Source organism: Choloepus didactylus, chromosome 18, assembly GCF_015220235.1.
Source record: "Choloepus didactylus isolate mChoDid1 chromosome 18, mChoDid1.pri, whole genome shotgun sequence".
NCBI classification, from domain to species: Eukaryota; Metazoa; Chordata; class Mammalia; order Pilosa; family Megalonychidae; genus Choloepus; species Choloepus didactylus.
Window position 1 is genome coordinate 75,836,594 of NC_051324.1, and position 19,632 is coordinate 75,856,225.

At 69.3% G+C, this 19,632-nt stretch overlaps 4 protein-coding genes across 10 annotated transcripts in view; 2 read left to right on the forward strand and 2 right to left on the reverse strand.

Moving 5' to 3' along the window:
- The window catches only part of CCDC57 (coiled-coil domain containing 57), a 155,318-nt gene extending 136,814 nt beyond the window's left edge, over nt 1–18,504 (reverse strand). For 2 of the 3 annotated variants that reach the window (XM_037810650.1, XM_037810648.1), the window contains exon 1: nt 18,408–18,435. The gene's annotated coding sequence lies outside the window, so the exon portion shown is untranslated. Of the gene's footprint in view, nt 1–18,407 lie in introns of all 3 variants that reach the window. The other variant, XM_037810652.1, reaches the window with a different exon arrangement.
- On the forward strand, nt 1,985–7,426 carry LOC119514850 (collagen alpha-1(I) chain-like). Its single transcript, XM_037810562.1, has 12 exons — nt 1,985–1,993; nt 2,065–2,264; nt 2,348–2,867; nt 3,054–3,295; nt 3,978–4,040; nt 4,130–4,319; nt 4,582–4,724; nt 4,822–5,002; nt 5,148–5,397; nt 6,102–6,238; nt 6,418–6,543; nt 7,097–7,426. The coding sequence occupies exons 1-12, from the start codon at nt 1,985–1,987 to the stop codon at nt 7,424–7,426; spliced, it is 2,391 nt and encodes a 796-aa protein (XP_037666490.1).
- SLC16A3 (solute carrier family 16 member 3) lies at nt 9,362–18,303 on the forward strand. Of its 5 annotated transcripts, none has more exons than XM_037810690.1 (6): nt 9,362–9,409; nt 14,268–14,408; nt 15,276–15,520; nt 15,635–15,778; nt 15,917–16,693; nt 17,390–18,061. In XM_037810690.1, the coding sequence occupies exons 3-6, from the start codon at nt 15,298–15,300 to the stop codon at nt 17,647–17,649; spliced, it is 1,404 nt and encodes a 467-aa protein (XP_037666618.1). In that variant the 5' UTR covers nt 9,362–9,409; nt 14,268–14,408; nt 15,276–15,297; the 3' UTR covers nt 17,650–18,061. The 5 variants fall into 5 exon arrangements, with proteins under 5 accessions (XP_037666618.1, XP_037666619.1, XP_037666617.1 ...); XM_037810691.1 differs by lacking the exon at nt 9,362–9,409 and adding an exon at nt 11,278–11,325; XM_037810689.1 differs by lacking the exon at nt 9,362–9,409 and adding an exon at nt 13,531–13,960.
- CSNK1D (casein kinase 1 delta) overlaps nt 18,274–19,632 on the reverse strand; it is a 40,972-nt gene continuing 39,613 nt past the window's right edge. The window contains exon 9 of the mRNA XM_037810695.1: nt 18,274–18,542. Within this exon, the coding sequence (XP_037666623.1) occupies nt 18,453–18,542 (90 nt within the window). The 3' untranslated portion in view covers nt 18,274–18,452. The remainder of the gene's footprint in view (nt 18,543–19,632) is intronic.

The window sequence follows — 19,632 nt, forward strand, 5'->3', positions numbered from 1 at the left end:
GTTCCGACGCCCGCCCCGCGCGCAGGCGCCGAGGGGTCCGTGCGGCGCGGGTCCCCGTGGGGCGCCCCCAGCCCCGGCCGCCGCCCCGGGCGGTGAGGAGGGGGTCTGCGGGGAGGCGCCGGGGCGACCCTGCCGGGTTCTCCGGGCCGTGGGGCCCCGGCCTCCCCTCCTACCCGTGGGGCGACCCCCAGGACGGAGCTCCGGGGCTCGGGGGAGGGCGGCGACGCCCCGCCGCCGGCCGAGGACCCTGGGATCCAGCTCCCCGGGCGACCCGTCTCCCAGCCCCGAGGGGTGGTCTTGAACGTCCCGGGGGCTCCCACGGGCGCAGAGCCGGGGCTGGGGGGAGCACAAGGACTGCGGGCTGCACATGGGGGGTCGTGGGGGTGCACCTGGGGGTCACGAAGGGAGGGGAAGGAAGGCATAAGAAGGGGGTCCGGCGCTGCACTTCTGGAGGGGCAGGCCTTCACTGAGGACGGCAGGGGCTGCACAACGGGCGGCCACCAAGCAGCCCCGAGGGCTCTGTGGCCAGCAGCGGCTCGCCCTGGCCCGGGCCGGAGAACCAGGGGTCCGGGCCGTGGGGAGAGCCAGGACCGGACACTGCCTCCTGCTCCTTCCGCCGGCACATCAGGGCTCCTGGGGCCCGGGAGAAGTGTGCGGATTCCGGACTGGCGCGCTCGCCCTTCTGCCGCCACCCCCCATCGCCTTCTCCCCCCCTGTGCCCTGGCCCACTCCCTCCTGCCCTGGGGTCTCCACCTGCCCGCCACCCCTCCCGTTGCCTACCCGGTCTCCTCAGCATGGGGGAGGGGGTGTCTCTGGCCCCCTTGGGCTTGTCGTTCTATTAGAATAGGGCGCAGACCTCGACTGCCTCCCTGCTGCCCTGCCCCCGGGACGCGGGGCTGGGGTCAGACTCCAGGACACCAGTGAAGGGTGCCTGCACCCCTGCCTGGGGAGGGAGGGTGCCAGGGTGCAGCCCCCCAGGGCAGAGGCAGCCCCCAGCCTGGGGTGGGCGGGTTTTGGGGACGCACCAGCCCAGAGCGGAGCTGGGGCATTGGGAGGCCACTCAGGAGCAGGGGGGAGAGGGCAGTGCGCCCCAGTGCACCCCAGGCAATGGGGGTGCCTGAAAACCCATGTCTGGGGGAACGTGCTGGCCGTGGTTTTGCACAGGCACCGTCAGCTTCCTGGCAACAGCCTGAGGGGCTGCGAGGACCGAGAAGGCGCCTGAGGGGCTGCCAGGCCCCCAGGGCTGGAGTGGGCGGCTGCACCTGGGCGCTGGAGCCAGCAGTCGAGCTCTGTCCCCAGCCTGGGACGGGCAGGGGTTCTGGGCCCAGGGGGAGCCCATCTCCCGGGAGATTGCAAGGGTGAGGGAGGGTCCGAGACCAGCTGGACTGGAGCCTCCTCAGTGTCCTCGAGCAGGCGTCCAAGGAGGGCCTGGGGTCTCCTTTGGCCTGACCCCTGCTTGGGGCACCCCAGGAGCTGGGCCCCAGGCAGCAGAGTCTACCAGGAGATTGGCCTGGAGTCTGCGGGGGCCCTGGCATCACTCCAGGCCTCGGATGAATGGGGAGGGGGCGGCAGGGGCAGGCAGCAGTGCCGGGGTGCTTCCGGCTGGACCTCATGGCCGGTCACTCCCAGTCCCACTCCCTGAGTACAGCCCACCACCCTGAACCCCCTCCCAGGGCCACCAAGCCCCACGGCACCCCCCCCAAGTGACCCCAGCTCCCCACCAGGGCCCTGCATCCCGGACTTCTGACCTCTCAGTGGGGTTTCTGCAGTATCCCTCTTGCCAGTCATCCCCTGCACCCCAAAATCCCCTAAACACCAACTAGAGGGTGCTGCCTCCTGCCTGGGGCCCCTAGCCTCCTGGGACAGCTCTTCCTGGGGGGGGGGCGAGAAGGGGGCTATTTTCAAGCCCCTAAAACCATGAGGGGCACCCAGTCCATGGGGGACCCCTGCTCTGGCCCCAGCAGGTGGAATTCTCATTGGGGCCATGGTGAGGGTGGGTCTGGCTTGTGAAAATCCCTCAGTCTCTACACATGGGCGTGACCCCTGCATGGCCACCCTCTGTAGTGGACTCTAGAACTTGCCTCACCTCACAGCCAGAGGGGCTTGGGAGCGGCCAAGGGGGCACAGTGCCCGGTGGCAGATGTTCTGCCACCCCATGGCATCTGCCAGGAAAGGCGGGAAGGGCAGAAGGGGCCTCGTCAGGGCGGTGGCTCTCCGATCCCAGCATCCGGCCTGACCCTAGGGGGCCTGAGTGCCCTGGGAAGGTGGCCTGGCCTGGCAGGGGGCACAAGCAGCAGGGATGCCTGAGGGGTCGGACCCTGCTGCCACCATGGCCTGGTCCTTCCAGCCAAGTTTGGCCGCTGGTGGCCGACCCCACTGAGGGGCCCAGAACGTCGGGGCAGGAGGTGCGGGCAGGGGCCCAGCGGGGACCCCTGACCTGCATGGGCCTGAGCAAGCCCCTCCCCTTGGCTGGAACACACCCTGCGTCAGCTGCGGGGGCAGGAGGGGAGCAAGCTGGCCAGCTGCCACCCGTGCCCCTGGCCGCTGCACCGGGGGTGCCTCCAGCAGGACGGTCGGCGGGCACTAACGCTCAGGCACATCCCCCAGGGGCCTGGGGAAAGGAGACCCCAGAGGGGGCGTTCAGTGGGGAGAGCCCTCCCACCCTGCGAGCCCAGAGAACAGCTGCCCAGGAACGCATGGCTGAGACGTGCCACCCACTCGGGCCATGGCTGCGGGCAGGGGGTGTCCTGGCTGCGGGCGGGAAGCGGGTACGAGCAGGACTGGCCTCGTCCGGGCAGGACCAGGGAGCGCAGACGGCAACCTCCGGGACGCCCCGCAGGAGCCCCGCGCCGGCCACGTCCCGGAGGGTGGGCGGTCAGACGGAGACAGGGCAGCCAAGGATGCTGCACCTGGGGCCACTGAGGGGTGCTGCCTGCGAAGCTGACAGTGGGCATCCGGAGGGGTCTGCGCCAGGCTATGCCCTGAGTATCCGGAAGGAATAGCCAGGCAGGCACTGCCATGGCGCCCTCCCCTCGGATCTCCCCATTGCTTAGGGATCGGGGGCCGCGACCCCGGGATGGGAGGTGACAGGTCCTCACACGGAGGGGCTGGGTGCCCTGGGGGACTCGTGGCCTTTTCACACCGTGACCAAATCCCAGGAGCCCAAGGCCCAACCCTCTCTGGGTGAAAATGAGGAAACTGAGGCCTGGGCAGGCCAAGGGCCCTGTGGCAGCCCCTTGGAGCCAGGCAGGAACCCAGATGGCCGCCCGACACGGCCCGCCCCCACGCCCGTGGGGTAAGGCCACCGCGAGCCCGCGTCCCCACCGGGGCCGCCCGCAGGTCTGCACTCCCCCTCCCCCCAGGTGGTCTCCAGAAGCTCTGGGCTGAGTCACAGCAGGGGCCGGGGCAGGAAGGTGGGGCAACTCCTCCCCCCACCCCGGCCCCCTTGATCTGGATGCTTGAGACTGAGATCCTGGAGGACACGGGCCCCGGGGTGTGGCCGTGGAAGGGAAAGGAGGAGAGTGGGAACCAAGGGGCGCCCCCCTCCTGGCCACACTCAGCTCACATGCAGCCCTGGCTCGTGACTGGGGACACCCATGGTGGACAGGGGGAGGCCTGGAGACCCCCTCGTCCCCACCCTGGGCAGAGCAGGTTGTGGGGAGGTCAAGGCAGGGGCACAGGGAGCCCAGGCCAAGAGCATCTGGGGGCCCCCAAGGAGAGCTCAGGCTACTGTGTGTTTTCGGGGCCGTGGGCACAAGGACACTCGAGGGAGTGGACAGAGAGAAGACGACAGGGCCTGGGCCCCCAAACACACGTGTGGGTGATGTAAAGAGGGGCAGAAGATGGAGGGAACAGGGGGGTGGGACCCCGGAAGCTGGGGCAGCCACAGGGGTGGGGGGTGCATTCCCAGCCTCCCCACCCAGGGCTGGTGGAGAATGGGAGTCTCTCAGGGCTGCCCGGCCCCCCACTGCGCTTAGCAGCATCCCCCCAGGCCAGGGCAGGGTCCACGCAGGCCAGGCGGACACTCTGCAGGGCGTCAGGTGACCCCACGGCTGGGTGGGCTGCCTGGGTGCGGGTCCGAGAGGCCCTGCAAGGGGCAGGGATGGAGCACTGAGGGGCTGGGTTGCAGGCGACAGCTCCCGAGGAGGGAGCCCCCGCACCCCATCTCCTTCCTGGGCCGTGGAGGGGCTACAGGGAGTGGCCGAGGGGGCAGGAGACCAGGGAACCACAGCCCTCAGGGCCAGCTGGGGGGTCAGGGCGGCTCGGGCCTGGCCACTGGCCCCGCTGGCCGCTGCACCTATTTCTGTAGTTGGTCACAGGTACGCCCCGCAGGACAGCTGGGGCCAGAAGAGCACGACGGAGTGTTTCAGGGCCTGGCTTATCCCACAGCCTCGGCTTTCTGGTCTTTATGGCCATGTGCATTTCAGAAAGCCTGCCTGTGCAGTGCCCGCTGGGCACCCACCATCCACCCAGGAACCCACTGGCCACTTGGGCACCCACCGTCCACCCGGGCACCCACTGTCCACCCGGCCGCGCTTGCAGCACCTCCTCCGCTGCCCACCCCTCGGGCCACCCTCCCAGCGAGGCCTGCAGGTGGTCGTCCCCTTCCACGCCTCGGAGAGCAGGGGGAAGGACGGCAAGGGGCACACGAGCGTGGGGGACACAGCGGCTGGGGAGGGGGTCCTGGGCTCACCTGCCCCACCCCAGGGCTCCCACCAGGACGGGCAAAGCTGGGCGGCTTCTGCTGGGACCACGTGGTGGCAGGACTCCCAGTGGCCCGGGTCAGTGCTGCAACCCACCCGCCCCCGCCCCCACCCCCAGACCTCCGCTGCTCCCGAAAAGGGCAGTGCCTATTCCTGCCACCCAGTGTGGGCCGGACTGGGGGCCCCAGCCCGATCCCGGGGGGCAGGGCTTCACGGGTTTCCTCACTCCCTCTCAGCCCACTGGATCACCGGATCACCTGGATCTCGGTTCCCTGGTTCCTGGGGAAGCCGGCCGTGTGGTGAGGACACATGGGCCACCCTGAGGGGTCTGTGTGGTGGGAACCTGAGGCCCCGACGGCCCGGGCCACCCAGCCACACCGCGTCCAGATCCCCAGACCTCACGACCGTGCGAGGCGTTAGACGTTAGGCACTGCTGGTTTTCAGCTCCTGAGGAACCGATCCGGCCGCCAGTGCCATCTCCAGCCTGCAGTGCCACCAGGGGAGGGCGTCGTTCCCGTGGCCCTGGGGCTGCCTGCCCCGCACTCCGTACCCCGGGGCACCAGGTGGGGGAACGCACAGAGCGCAGAGGCCGGGAGCGGAGCCCCGGAGAGTGGAAGGCGCCCCACCGACCTGCCCAATGCCCACGTCCAGCTCTGCCCATCCAGCATTTTGAGCCTCCGCCCCTCCCTTCCCTGTACAGGGACGCCCCCACACCCAGCTCAGGCCGGGTCTTTGGGGCCTGGTTTGAGTGACCCTTGGGCAGACGCTGCCCCTCCTCGGAGCTCTTGATCACACAGGCACACCCCTGTCTGAGGGGAGCTCAGGTAGGGATGGGGTGTGGGCAGCCCGGTCGGGGAAGACGGGGGGGTCCGGCCAAGCCAGGCAGCTGAACCCCAGTGGTTCAGGGCCAGGACAGGGACAGATGGACAGCAGGGAAGGGACTGAGGAGCCTGCTGGACATGGGAGACCCTGGAGCTCCTGGCCTGGGCCTGACAGATGTTCACAGGGTGATGGGGGAGGGGCAGGGAACCCCCAGGTCTTCTGGGTGGGGTACAGCATGGAGTGCCCGGGATGGACTGTGGGAGTTTTTCTGGAGTGGGCGAGGAGGGGAAGGTGCCCCAGCATGAGGGGGGTCAGCATGCTAAACCCCCACAAGCTGTCAGTTGGGCTCTGCTGCACCCACCCGGCAGAGGAGGAGCCTGAGGTTCAGAGAGGCTCCCGGGCCGCCCACACACCCCTCGCCCAGCCACCCGTTGGTCTCAATGTCCCCACAGCCAGCCCTGGCCGGGCCTCACTTCTGTCTCCCAGAGACACAAGCAGTCGCTGTGGTCACCAAGGAGAGGGGCACGACTGACCAAAGCCGTGGCCCCCATTGGACCCCGTGCATGTCCCACCCAGACCCAGCTCCTGGGCGGCTCCTGGGAAACGCCCCAGCACAGGCCATGCCCGCCCTCACCTCTCCTGTGGGACCCTCCCTCCAGGGCCCCTGGCAGGGTCGGGGGCACTTCGGCCTGCGGGCTAGGAGCGGCCAGAGGGTGACCCGGGAGCTCAGCCCCGCACCTCCTCACGGGCCTGGGGCAGCCCCACCCACTGGGGGCCCTCGTCCCCTCAGAGGCACAGGTTGTCACCAGAGGCTGCCCCCACCCCACGTACACCCTCCACCCCCACGCGCCCCGCCCCAGCCCACCCTCCCACCCCCGGCTTCTGCCCACAGCCAGGGCTGCCGGCTGCCACCGCGCTTCTCTCCTGGGAGCCTGAAGCCACTTGGCGAAAGGTGGTGGGGAAGGCGCAGAAAGGGAAGGCCCTGCGGCTGAAACTCAGGGCCCCAGGGAAGCTGGGGGTGCAGGCCACGGGAAGTCTGCTCCTCCACCCGTGTCCTGCAGCCAGGGGCTGGGCATCTGGGCCAGGAGGGGTGGCAGGGACCCTGGGCAGAGGGCCATGCTCCGGCTGGAACGTCCATCCTGTGACTCGGCTTCCTTGGCCTGCCCTCCTCTGTCCTGGAGCCAATCCCAGCCCCAGGACTGGGTGGTACGGAGCCCAGGGGGTCCAGGGGCCCAGGGAGGCGCAAGGGGGGCTGTGGCCACTGCAGTGCCCAGGGAGGCTGCTCCCCATTATCCAACATCATTCTTGGAGACAGCAGTGGAGCCTGGCTCTCATCCCGCCGGCCGCCCCTCCCAGGGTGCTTGGGGACCGGAAGCTTGGGACAGATCGAGATTGGATGTTCAGGGCAGGTGAAGGGGCAGCAAATGGCGGCTCCCCCCAGTCCACTGCCTTCCACACAGAGAATGCTCTAGAAAAAGGAGCCGTGTCCCCCAGGGGCTCCACCAGCTCAGCTATGAGGCTGCGGGGCTGACAGTGAGATCTCGCGTTCCGGGACCTGATGCAACCTGCAGGTTCAAGGAATCAAGAAGATGGAGGGTGGGGGTGCCAGGCAGGGGGAGCTGGGCTGCGAGGGGGGCAGAGCCCAGAGCAGGCTGGTCACTGGGGCCAGAGGACGGGAAAGGCTTGGCGGCCCTGGGGAGCCACCCCCAGGCAGGGATGGTGCCACCTTCCAGGCCCCCCACTCCTTTCCCTGCAGGCAAGGACTAGACCGGGGGCTGACCTGGGGCCACTACGGCCGGGGGGAGCCGGGTGGGGCCAGCTGGGTGGGGATCCCCACAGCCCTCCCTGTGTACCCGCGGCAAAAGGAACGAGCAGTGCACGGCCACAAGACAGGACCGTAGCAGGGTGACACTGGCCGACCTCCCCGTGTTGGAGGTGTCCAGAGAGTGCAGGGAACATGCCCTACCCACTCCGAGTCCACTCGGCACCCAGGTGCCCAGGGGACAGGTCCAGGCCAAGCCGGCTGCCGAGACCCGGGGTGCAGATGGGCTCCCCACAGGGCTGGGCTGGCATTCCTGGGTCTGGGTCCTCGGGGCGCTCGGGGGAGGAAGCGGCCGGCAGCTGGGCGCACTTGGGGGGTGGGCAGGGCGGGCTGGGCCCTAACCCAGGGTCTGCAGGCCAAGTCCCAGGTGCCCCAGAGGGGCTGCTGTGGAGGCTGCTCTCCCCCGTCAAGGGGACAGAGCGTCCGGGCGGTGGGGTGGAGGTCTTGGAGTCAGGGCCGTGTCCGGAATTAGGCCTTGGCGACAGCGCCCCAGGACGCCGTCTTTGCTCACCAGCCCTCCTTTGCACTGGCCCCACCAGTGAACTGTCTCCCACGCAGGACTCATTCCTCCCAGGCACCCCCACCCAGGCTGAGCCCCCGGATGCCCTGTCCCGGCTGCAAACAGAGCCCTTCCCGTGGAGGGGGCTGGAGAGCTGGACCTGATGGCACAACAGCCCCCACCTCCACTCCGGGGGCCGCAGGGTGTCCTGGGGCCAGCACCCACTGAGGACCAGCCTGCAAGGAGCTGGGGCGACCCAGGGCTTTGCTCATCCTCTCCCCTCACTGGGGGTGGGGACCACATACCAGGTGCACCCACGAGGGTGGCTCCTCGGAGGGGTGGGCTGCCAGGGCAGGACCCCAGTTGGGAGCTCTGTGGCCCACCACGAGGGGCCTCCTTTCCGCAGCTCTGCCCAGCCCCTCAGCCCCAGAGGAGGCCTGGCCCCCATCACCCCCATGCGAGGGAGCCTGGGAATGGCAGTGGGTACAAGCAGATGAGGGGTCCCTCCTATGTTTGGGCTGGTCCCTGCCTAGCACCCCACATCCAGGCAGTTCCAGCCACCTACCTGGGGAGCTCCTGCCGGCTATGTGGGGTGGTCACCCAGGAAGCACGGGGAGAGCCCCCACCCTGAGTGCTGGAGACCTAGGCCATGGGCTTTCACACACATAGTTATGCCTCGATTTGGGTAGCGTTTTGGGGTGGGGTGGCCTCTGCTCTCACAGCATCTGACAGAAGCAGCAGGACTTGGCTGGGTGGAGGTGGCCACCACCTTCCTGCCCCCCTCAAGGGAGTCGCCGGGCCCTCCCCCTGCACGGCCTCACTGTGGCCCCCACCCTACCCTGGACCTGTTGGGGTCTCCGTGACAACACCCCAGAGTCACCAAGGCTCCAGCCTTCTGTGGCCTGAGGAGACTGTGGGTGTTGTTTAGAAGCCCCCGTTGGGTGAGCCTTGGTGAGCAGGTTGCCCTGTTATCTCCATTTTGCAGGTGAGGAAAAGGAAGCCCTAAAAAGCATCCTGCCAAGACTCAGATGCGGCTCTGCCTGGGTGGGCCGGACACCCCCGGGCCCTACCGGGAGCCGGGACGAATGGGAGCCAGTCCCGGGGCCCTCGCCCGAGTGGGCAGCGGCTTTATCTGGCTTCCCAGGGCGCAGAGCCCTGCCGAGAGACGGAAGTTGGGGGAGGTCGTGGGACTTGCCCAAGATAACCCGGCACCGGCCCGGGCCACCCGCCCCTGGGAGAAGCGCCGACGCGGGAGGGAGCGCGGGTCGAGGGGGACAGCTCCTGCCGGCCGGGGTGGCCTTGGAGGGGGGAGTGAGTCGGGACGGCGGGGCCCCACCTGGCACAGGCGCGCGGCGGCGGCCGGGGGTGGGGGCGCCGTCGGGGAGCGCTCGGGGCTGGTGCGGCGGCGACGCGGGGTCCGGGCGGGGCGGGCAGGGGGCGGCGCCAGGCGGCGGTGACGTGCGCGGGGGACGTGCCGCGCGAGCGACCAGAGCCCTTAAAGTCGCCCCCGGCGCGGCGCCCGGGCCGCGAGGCGGGCGCGGCGGGCACAGGCGGCGGCGGCAGGTAGGCGGCGGCTGGATGCGCGGCGCGCGGGCCCGCAGACGCCTCCGAGCGCGCGCCCGGGCGGAGGGCCCCGGGAGGCGGCCCTCTTGCCCCCTCGGCCCTTCTTCCCGGGGTCCTCCCTGGCGGGGGACACCCCGCGCCACCTCGGCCCCCCATGCGCGCCCCCGTCCCGGGGACCCGGGCCGCCCGCGGCGCCTCCTCCGCGCCCCACAACCCGCCCGGGAGCCCCTCCGTCGGGCGGCCTTCGGGGGCTGGGCTCCGGCCCTGAGGCGGCTGTGCCCGGCGCTGAAGACGTCCCGGGTATAAATAGCCCGTCCCGCGGCGGGAGCGGCTGGCAGTGCGGGCGCACCGGCTATATTTGGTGGGGCTGCCTGGGGTGCCCCCAAGTCGCCAGCCCGACGGTGGCCTGCCCGAAGGAGTGGGGAGCATGTGCGCTCCAAGCCAAGGCATGGGAGGGCATGGGGTGCTTTCTGTCCTCTCCATTTTCCTCCTCATCACACGGGCTTGAAACCCTCATCAGGTGCAGCAGCCTCTGGCTGTAGCTTCCAGCCCAGACCCAACACGCAGAGTTTGGGGGTAGGGTGGGGGAACCTTGAGAATTAGGCCGATTCTCACGGCTCCCCATAGTCCCCTCCCAGGCCCCAGCCCATGGGAAAACCAGGTGGAGCCTCAGGCGGCCCCCCATGCCCATGGCCTCAGTTTTCCTATTTGAAAGCTGGGTTGGTTGCACACCTACCTGCACCTGCACAGGGCTAGCAAGCTGGGCTCGGGAGGTGCCCAGCATTAGGGAAGCGGTTAGCAGGTCCCAGGGGCAGCTCCAGGTCCACTGGCCTTCACTCTGCCCCAAGAGGCAAGGAGCTGCAGGTTCAGAAGTGCCCAGGCCAGGGAAGCAGAGGCATGTGGGACGACAGGGTCACTCCCCACGATGACGAGGGCAGCAGATGGCAGCAGGGCCCTGGGGCTTGTCCAGCTCTCCCTGCACAACCCAGGATGGAGGGCCTGGTCCAAGGCCACGAAGAGCAGTTGGCTGTGTCCTGGGGGTGCCCAGGTCGGTCTGTGCTGGGGAGGAGCAGGGCAGTCACGGGCCAGTGGGTGCCAGAGCCCACAGCAGCCTTGAGGGAGGTCTGCCCCTGGGGGGCTGGGGGGGCAGGTGTGCGGCCTCCCGCCCAGAGCGCCCAATGGCATGGTTGGGGCCTGGGGTGGGCGCTGGCAGGCCTGGTGCTGAGGCAGTCTCCATCTTGACCCCGGGTGATGGGTCAAGGTTTGGGGGGGGCCTTCCTCCACACCACAGTCTGGGCGGGTGTGTGTAAGTGGAGGGGTCTCTGGGGCCCCCCAACTGGCAGGCTGTGCGGGCATGTACCCCCACCCGTGCCCCAGGGTGGGGCCCTGCAGTGACCAGAAGGTCCCGAGGGGAAGCCCAGTGCCGGTAGGCTGCCGGCCCAACCCCCAGCAGGCCCTTCCCGGTGGTGGGTGGGTGGGGGTGATGGGAGAGGAAGGCCCGGCAGAGCCATCCAGAGGCGTCTTGGCCCTGGGCCCGGCTCGGGGCGCGGCGGCGCTGACAGGTCCTGGGGCGCCCTCTCCGCGTCACCTTGGGTGGGTCCACACCTCTCGACCTCAGTCCCCTTCTGTGCAGTGGGCCGCTCGGGGCAGCCGCGCGCACGGGGACGGCATCTGCCTGCGGTCGCCGGGGCCCCGGACCCCGATCCTGGCGCGGAGACCAGGAGTTCACCAGTCCGCGTTTTCTGAGCCGGAGCCGGCCCGGGCCATGGGAGGAGACCAGGGCCGCCCACGGCCTAGGGGAGCACGCGTGGGCGGCGGGATCCCCGCGCTGCGTGTGGAGCCGTCAGCTCGAAGCGCGCCCCGCGGCCCTCGGCGGAACCCCGGGCAGGGGCGGGGCGCGCGCTCCCGCGAATACGGTAACGGCGCGGGGCCGCCTACTCCAGGCAATACGGCGGCGGCTCCTCCCCTGGCGCGGTCACGTCCTCCACGTCCCGCGGCCCGGCTCGGCAGCCCCCCACCTGCCCGCGCCCCCGCCCTGGCGGGCCCGGCCGGTTTCGGGGGTCGCGCGGGAGCGCCGTCGAGGCCGCCGGCAGGGCAGGGAGGCGGCTCCTCCCCAAGCCCGGCGGGGGTGCCCAGGGTCCCGCCGGCCGTCCCCTCCCCACCCCGGCCGCAGCAAGTCGGCCGGACGGGGCTGAGGGGGGAGCCTGGAGCCCTGGGGGTGGGACAGGCTCCCCCGGCCCCCGCCTTAGAGCACTCGGCTTTGGTGACCTGGGGCCGGCTAGGCCAGGCTCTCCCTCGGGCCTGGGGCCTCGTCTCTGGTGTCCCCACCCCAGGCAGGACAGGCAGCAGGCAGCTGTGGCCCTTCCTAGAGCCCGGGGTGCTGCATGGGGGCTGGGGTGCACCCCCGTCCTGCGGGCCAGGTTGAGGAATGGCACAAGGGCCAGCTGGCAGCTCCTGGTGTCCTGGGTTGGCCCTCTGCTGGGACTGAGCAGACCTGGGACATGTCCCCAGGGTTACCCACTCAGCAGTGGGACCCCAGCCCCCTGGTCCTGTTTGCTCCTCTCACCCTGCCTGAAGGGGGCACTGGGGTACCTCCCGCCCTCCTGCCCCTGCTGGCCCAAGGGGCCGCCCTTGCTGGCACTGGGAGGCTGGGGGTGTGGAACAGGGCAGGCTGTGGTGGCCCCAGGGTCTCCCAGACCTCGGACGTGTGAAGAGCCCAGAAAGGAACATCAGTGGCCCCTTCTGCCAACCTCCCAGGAGTGGTTCCCTGGGCCAGGAACTCAGCTTGGCCAAAGGCCGGCCTGCCCAGCTGCCATCCTTGGTGGTGCCCACTGCCCTCCGCGGCACAGGACCCAGGGGCCACGCCTGCCTTCCTGGGCTGAGGATCCATGGGGAGGGGAGCGAGCCTTGGTCTTGGGGGGCCCATCGTGTGCAGGGAACAGGCTGGAACGTGGTGGGGGGCCAGGAGGAGGTCCCAGAGGAGGTGGGTGCAGACCGTGCCCAGCTTTGCAGGCCTCGTGGGGCACTGTGACTCTGGGTGAAGGGGCCGGGGGTCCCGGGGAGGTGAGGAGGCCTGCAGAGGTGCAGGTGGAGTGGGTGGGGGGCTCCGAGTGGATTCTGAGGTTCCCAGCCAGTACCTGGAGGGACGAGGGGTCACGAAAGAGCAAATGGGGGTCAGGGCTTCTCTCTGGAGAGGTGTAAGTGCTCTAAAGGGTGGCTCTGGGCTGCAGCTTGGTCTTTGGGGGTGTCAAGGTGGGATTCAAAACCAGGAGTGTGGCTGTTGGGTGTGGGGAGGGTGATGCCAGGGAGCCCCTGCCCAGAGCAGGAGGGGGCAGCACCGGACTGGGACCTCCACGGGGAGCAGGTGCAGGGGGCCCTGGGCAGCTTGACCCAGCGGGTGGCCTCGGGACCCACAGGCCGGGACTATTTCGGGCCTGGCGGGGCTTGCATGCTTCTCCCCAGGGTAAATGTCACCAAAAGGCCAGCAGGCCGGGCTGTGCCGCAGACATGCCAGCGTTTGGAGCGGCTCTGGGCCGGGTCCAGCGTGCGAATAGCAGGGCGGCAGGTGCTCCCCTGTTCGTGGGAGGCTGCTGTGTCCCCGGCCCCCTGCCCGAGGCGGGCGGGCTGATGAGAGGGTTTCTCCTAGAAATCCCGGCCACGGTCTCAGTGCATGGACAGAGCTGGGCAGCGTCCAGGCTGCCTCGTTCTTGCAGGATCTTTGGACGCGGAGGGGTGGGCAGCAGGAGGGGCCGCTCGGGGGGCCTGGCCCCCACTGGAGGAATTGCTGGGGGCAGCCCTGCATTGCAGGGCTTTGGGGGTCTCGTGGGCAGGTGTGCACCTGTGGCCGGGCCTTGTCTGATGCCCCACCATGGCCTGGAGGACGGCTCCTCCCCACGAGCCTCACGTGGTGCCCACTCGGGCCAGTCCTGGAGTGTGCTGTGCCCTCCTGACCCTGGGGCCTTGGCACGCCTCCTGCCTCCCGTGGCCGGGCTGATGACAGGCCCTTCTGGTCCCCAAGGCCTCCTGTCGGGCTGTCGCCTCCTGTGTACCCCAGGGAGGCCCGGCCGGGCGGGCAGTACGCAAGGGGTGGGCGGGCTTCGAAGGCTGGGTGCCCATGGACCCCCGAGCCCAGGGTGTGGCTGGCACGGCCAGGAGAGGAGACCTCAGAGGCCTCCGTTGCACAACCCCGTTGTGTCCACCCAGGAGCGAGCGAGACACCCCCGGTCCGTTCCTGTGCTCCCCTCCTAGGGCCATGTGTGGCCACTTGATTCACTTTCAAAAGTGTGACAGGCACCGGTGAACCCACAAGCCCCCGGGCCGGGATCCTGAAGACAGGCAGCCCTGCCCAGCCCCTTGGACGAGCGCCATCTTCAGTCCCGGGTCCATGAGCCTCCGCAGGTCGCGGCTCTCGGGTCTTGGGCTTGCTGCCATCTCAAGGTCTTCCTAAAACTGTTTGCTTAGGCTTCAGTTTGCTCTGAGGCATCCTGCTGTTGGTAACCACGGGAACCTTTAAGCCTAGCGTGGTGGCGATGGTGTCCCTGTCCATCCCGGGTACGGTGTGCCGTTTCTTTTTTGCAGGGAGCGGCTCCTCTGGCTGTTCCTGGCAGTGGGCGAGGGGCCCTGGGGTGGCCGAGGGCAGGGCTTCGCCTCAGGGACAACACAGCCCGTCCTGGGAGCCATCACCCTTGGGACCTTGGCGAGCTCAGGGCAGGGGTGGGGGACACCCCAGGCTCTCTCCAAGCAGCAGCTGGGACGGGTGAGGGGTCCACATGTATGTGCTGGTGACAGCCCCCCCCAGGCGGTCGGCAGGCAGGAAGGGCGTCGGGAGTTCACACGTCGGGGCTTCCTCCCTCCTCAGAGCCGGCGGGTGAGCACACCCAGGACGGCGGAGAGACCGGCCTTGCCCACCGCGAGCTCCCTGGGCTGCCCCCGACTCGGAGTCCCGGCAGCGAGGAGGTGGCACCGGCCGTGCCCTGCACAGCAGCCCCTGCGTGGTGAGGTAGGCAGGCCAGGGTCTCCAGGCCAGGAGGGGAATGAAGCCGCACGAGGGCCCCAGCAGGCCGGCTCCAGGAGCTGGAAGAGTGGCCGCCAGCCCTGGGCGGCCAGGGGCCCGATGGCCTACCCTGAGGAGGGGCAAAGGGCGGCCCCCAGCCTCCACAACTCCTGTGGGTTGCACCGGGGCAGCTGCAAAGACCCCAGCGCTGGGTGGGTCGTGGGCTGTGCCGAGGGGGCTGTGCCAGGGGCCGGTCAGAGGGCACAACAGTGAGGAGGGCAGCCCGAGGCAGAGGAGCTGCTGGAGGAGATGGGCCAGGACTCTGCCCGCTTTCCTCTCCACCCTGCTCTCTGCACTCGCCCTCTGCCCGACACCAGGCATCTCGACTCCCCTGTCAACACCCCCCCCAGCCTCCACTGTGCCCAGGGCCTGCCTCGCCCCCCAACCTGCCCCGAGGCGGCCAGCAGCTGCTGTTCACGCTGCCAGGAGCTCCCCAAGCCACGACGGGCTCTGCCGCCCATGTCTTCAGGCTGCTCCCTCCCAGAGTTCCCGGGGTGGGGGGAGAGCGGGCGCCACCTCAAGTGCTCGCCGGACCCAAGGGGATGGGCCCTGCTACTGCCCCGGCGGGCGGGGCCACCCTCCCCACAACCCAGGAGGTAACCCGAGTCCCAGCCGAGCCCAAAAAAGCCACTGCCCTTTGGAGCTGTGGGAGGAGCACCCAGGGCAAGGTGGCAGTGGGACGCCCAGCGCAGCGAGGGGTCAATAGTGGGGGTCCAAGTTTGCAGAGAGCAGCAGCCCCACTGCACAGCTGCTGGGGGGGCCCCCTGTGCCCTGTCCCACGGCCTGAGCCCCCTGTGCCCCTTCTTCCGGCAGCACAGAGCCCGCCCGCCTCGCCATGGGGGGAGCCGTGGTGGACGACGGTCCAACGGGCATCGTGGCCCCCGACGGCGGCTGGGGCTGGGCTGTCCTCTTCGGCTGCTTCGTCATCACGGGCTTCTCCTACGCCTTCCCCAAGGCCGTCAGCGTCTTCTTCAAGGAGCTCATGCGTGAGTTTGGCATCGGCTATAGCGACTCGGCCTGGATCTCCTCCATCCTGCTAGCCATGCTCTACGGGACTGGTGAGGGGCCCCCCGTCCCCCATAGCCCACCCCCCGCGGCCCCCCGTCCCCCATAGCCCACCCCCCGCGGCCCCCCATGGCCCCCCACCACCCTCACTGCCGCCCTCCCGCCAGGCCCGCTCTGCTCCATGTGTGTGAACCGCTTCGGCTGCCGGCCTGTCATGCTGGTGGGTGGCCTCCTGGCATCACTGGGCATGGTGGCCGCATCTTTCTGTAGGAGCATCGTCCAGATTTACCTCACCACTGGCGTGCTGACTGGTAAGTAGCAATGGGGAGCCTCAGGGCACCCCACTCCCATTCCAACTCCCCAAGGGCTCCGCCGAGGGGATGTCGGCCGCGGAGATCCGGGCTGGGCGGCCTGGCTGCCTCCGCCCCCACATGAGCCCTCTTTTGCAGGTCTGGGCCTGGCCCTCAACTTCCAGCCGTCCCTTATCATGCTCAACCGCTACTTCAGCGCGCGGCGGCCCCTGGCCAATGGGCTGGCGGCCGCGGGCAGTCCCGTGTTCCTGTGCACCCTGTCCCCGCTGGGGCAGCTGCTGCAGGACCAGTACGGGTGGCGGGGCGGCTTCCTCATCCTGGGTGGCATGCTGCTCAACTGCTGTGTGTGCGCCGCCCTCATGAGGCCCCTGGAGCCGCCCCGGGCAGGTGTGGGGCAGAAGGGCGCGGGGCAGGCGGGCACAGGGCGGCCGGCCCGGCGGCTCCTGGACTTCAGCGTCTTCCGGGACCGTGGCTTCGTCGTCTATGCCCTCGCTGCGTCCATCATGGTGCTGGGGCTCTTTGTGCCACCGGTGTTCGTGGTGAGCTATGCCAAGGACCTGGCCGTGCCCGACACGCAGGCCGCCTTCCTGCTCACGGTGCTGGGCCTCATCGACATCGTCGCCCGGCCCACCGCCGGCCTCATCACGGGGCTCCGGCGGGTGCGGCCCTATTCCGTCTACCTCTTCAGCTTCGCCATGTTCTTCAACGGCATCGCCGACCTGGGGGGCTCCACGGCCTCCGACTACAGTGGCCTGGCGGTCTTCTGCATCTTCTTCGGCATCTCCTACGGCATGGTGGGCGCCCTGCAGTTCGAGGTGCTCATGGCCATCGTGGGCACCCACAAGTTCTCCAGCGCCATCGGCCTGGTGCTGCTGCTGGAGGCCCTGGCTGTGCTGGTCGGGCCCCCATCGGGAGGTGAGTGCCCGGCCTGCCCGGGGTCGACTGAGGATGCAAACTGCTGTCCACCCAGGGTGCGGTGCCAGGCCAGGGCCCCCACTGCCCACCCGTGCACGGACTGAGGGTGAGGGTTAGCGCCCCCTCCCCATGGGCCTGGTGGGCTGTCCCCAGGGCACAACCTCTGCGGGTGACCACGTGGCCTGAGGACAGGAAGCCACGGTCCCACCCACCCTTGCTCCTAGGTGTGATGGGTACTTCCTGGCCCACTGGCTGTGAGCACTTGGCCTGAACACCCCTCCCACAACAGGGGGCACCAGAGCCGAGGGGACACAAAGTGGCAAAAGCCAGGCCTTGCACCAGAAGGAGCAGCCTGGGCACCACCCTGTCCCCCTAACTGCCTCGGGGTCCTTGAGCTGACCCCACGACTCCAGGAAGCTCCCAGGAAGGGCCCCAAGGGGTCACCGGCAGGAATCGGTCCCACAGCCTGTAACCCCATCCTGCTCACACTGCATCTCTGTTGCTGTCACCACAAAGGCCTCAAACCTGCTGGGAGCCCCTTTTAACTTGGGGTCCTCTCTCGGGAGGAAGAGGAAAGGGTGAGGGGAGCGTGGAAGTCACCCCACAGATGCTCCCCCGACTTTGCCACACAGGGAAGGCTGAGGGGGGCCTGGCGGGGCCTTGGCCTGGCGGGTGGTGACGCCTGGCCCTTTGCAGGCAAGCTCCTGGACGCCACCCACGTGTACAAGTACGTGTTCATCCTGGCCGGGGCTGAGGTGCTGAGTGCCGCCCTCGTGCTGCTGCTGGGCAACGCCTGCTGCGTGGGTAAGGGCACGGCAGGGCCAGCGGGCGCCCAGGAGGACAAGGGCCAGCCGCCCGCGGGGCCACGCGTGGACGCACGCGAGGTGGAGCGCTTCCTCCAAGGGGGCCCCGAGAAGAGCGGGGAGGCTGCACACAGCCCCGAGACCAGCGTCTAGCGGCCGGGGGCGCAGGGGGCAGCACAGGCGTCCAGGCCGTTTATGTCACCAACGGGACAGGCTCAGGCGGGGCCATCACCGGCTCCGGCTGCGAGTCGCCCCTGCTCGCATTTTGCAGGGGGGGACGGCGGGGGTGAAGCCAAGCCACGTCACCCCCTTGCCCGTCCCGTCATCCACGCCTCCCCCGGCCACCCCTGGCCCCTGCACACATGCCCCCTCATGAACACCCAGCTTCCCCCATGGGATAGCCGGAGACGAACCTGCGTAGAGCAGGAGGAGCCTCAGGAACAAATTGTTTTCTAGGAGCTGCGTGGAATTTTGTTTTAATGTAGAGGAGACGGGGTGCTCCCTGGTTCACCCCAAATCTTGTTTTAAGAAACCGGTTCTTTATACAAAGTGCTTCTGTTCCTCACGGTGCATGTCAGCTCTTTACTGGCTACTTGTTCTGGAGCCCTCCCCGCTGGACCCGGGCCAGCTGCCAGCAGCAGAGGGTGCCCTGCACGGCGCCAAGGACAGGGGAGCCGCGCATGGGAGCAGGGTGCCCGCCGCGGCAGCGTGGCCCGGCCCCCCCCGAGTGCCACAAGGACCCCGCTGATACAGCATGTGGCTCGCTGGTGTGCACGTGCGTGTGCGTAAAGAATCTGACTCTCCTGCCTTCCGTTTATTGTCCCCTGGGTGCCTGGGTCCCGTCCTCTGGCCCTGGGGGCACTGGCCCAGACCTGCCCACCGAACGGGCTGTGCCGGGGGCTCACACCCACCTGCCCTCGTGGCCGGGAGCTGGTCTGAGGCCGCTGGGGCTGCCCTCAGTAGGTGGTGCGTCGTGGGCGCTGGGGACGGCAGCGGGCACCCTGGCGGGCCGCGTGCATTCGGAGAGACGCCATCTCCCTGCTCCTCTGCAACAAAAGCAAGAGCTCACGTCGTAGACCCAGCCCAGGCATGGCCCCCCGTGGGCACACAACGACCCCCAGGCACACTCCTGTATGCCCCCACCTGCCCTGGCTGGCCGGCCTGCCTGGCACCATTCAGCTCTGTGAAGCCAGGCCCAGACCCCTGCTGGTGGCCCCCAGCTGCCCCGGCAACCCGGAGGCCAGGGCTCAGGAGGGTGGGCAAGGCTGGTGGCCAGAGGGGCCCCTGACCTCAGCAGAGTCCAGCCTGTGCCGCTGACCTTATCGCGGGGGGCGGGGGCGGCTGCTCAGCACCCCGTCTGTCAGGCCTCAGGACCCAGGAACCCGAGGAGGGAGAAGAAGGGTGGCGAGCAGGCCACACACTGGCCAGGCTTTCCGGGCAGCCGAGAAGGGAGGAGACGCTGGGGCGGGTCCTGCAGGCCTGGCTGCTCGGAACCCACGCCCTCTCCCTCACCTGGGGCTCTCCCAGACAACCAAGTGCGTTGGCACATCCCAGCAGTGTGGGGCAGGGCTCTGCCCAGCCTCTGCTCCCCGGGCTCCAGTCCATTCTGTCTGTCTGCGTCAGCTCCTCACACCTCCCTGCATTTGCTCTCCAGGGCCCGGTGTTGGGTGCAGAGAGCACAGGGGTCACCTGACCGTGACATGAAGGAGCCGGGAACTGGCTGTCCCTCCAAAGTCCTATCGTGGGGACATGCCCAGAGCCTCCAAGGCAACAGTGGGGACCCCTCCCGGGGGGGGGGGGGGCGCCTGCTCCTCACCCTGTGACCTGTGCCTGGGGCTGGGTGGGAGCGCCACCGTCCCTCAGGCTCCAGAACCCAGGGACCTTCTTGGAGACCCCCCACGGCTCCCAGAGGCCTCCGATTACAGAACGCGCTGTCTGCATGCACAGCCAAGGGCCGCCCCAGCCCGGAGCCCGGAAGGGTGAGCCACGGCCTCTGTCCGCCTAGCTGGTTGGTAACGAGGACGGAGCGGAGAGTGGCGCTTCAGGTGGGGCAGCCTCCGAGCACACGCACTGACTTTCCATCCCAGGCGTGGGATGCATCTGTGGGCAGACGGGGGGGGGGGGCTGCGGGCCTCG

Bases quoted from the DNA above. Each gene is read 5' to 3' on its own strand.
- LOC119514850 (XM_037810562.1), top strand. The intron at 3,296-3,977 runs GTAAGGCCACCG...CACTGCGCTTAG, and splicing joins CCCGCCCCCACGCCCGTGGG to CAGCATCCCCCCAGGCCAGG. The intron at 4,725-4,821 runs GCAAAGCTGGGC...CCCCACCCCCAG, and splicing joins CAGGGCTCCCACCAGGACGG to ACCTCCGCTGCTCCCGAAAA.
- SLC16A3 (XM_037810690.1), top strand. From the start codon at position 15,298: ATGGGGGGAGCCGTGGTGGACGACGGTCCAACGGGCATCGTGGCCCCC. The intron at 15,521-15,634 runs GTGAGGGGCCCC...CCCTCCCGCCAG, and splicing joins AGCCATGCTCTACGGGACTG to GCCCGCTCTGCTCCATGTGT. The intron at 16,694-17,389 runs GTGAGTGCCCGG...GGCCCTTTGCAG, and splicing joins GGTCGGGCCCCCATCGGGAG to GCAAGCTCCTGGACGCCACC.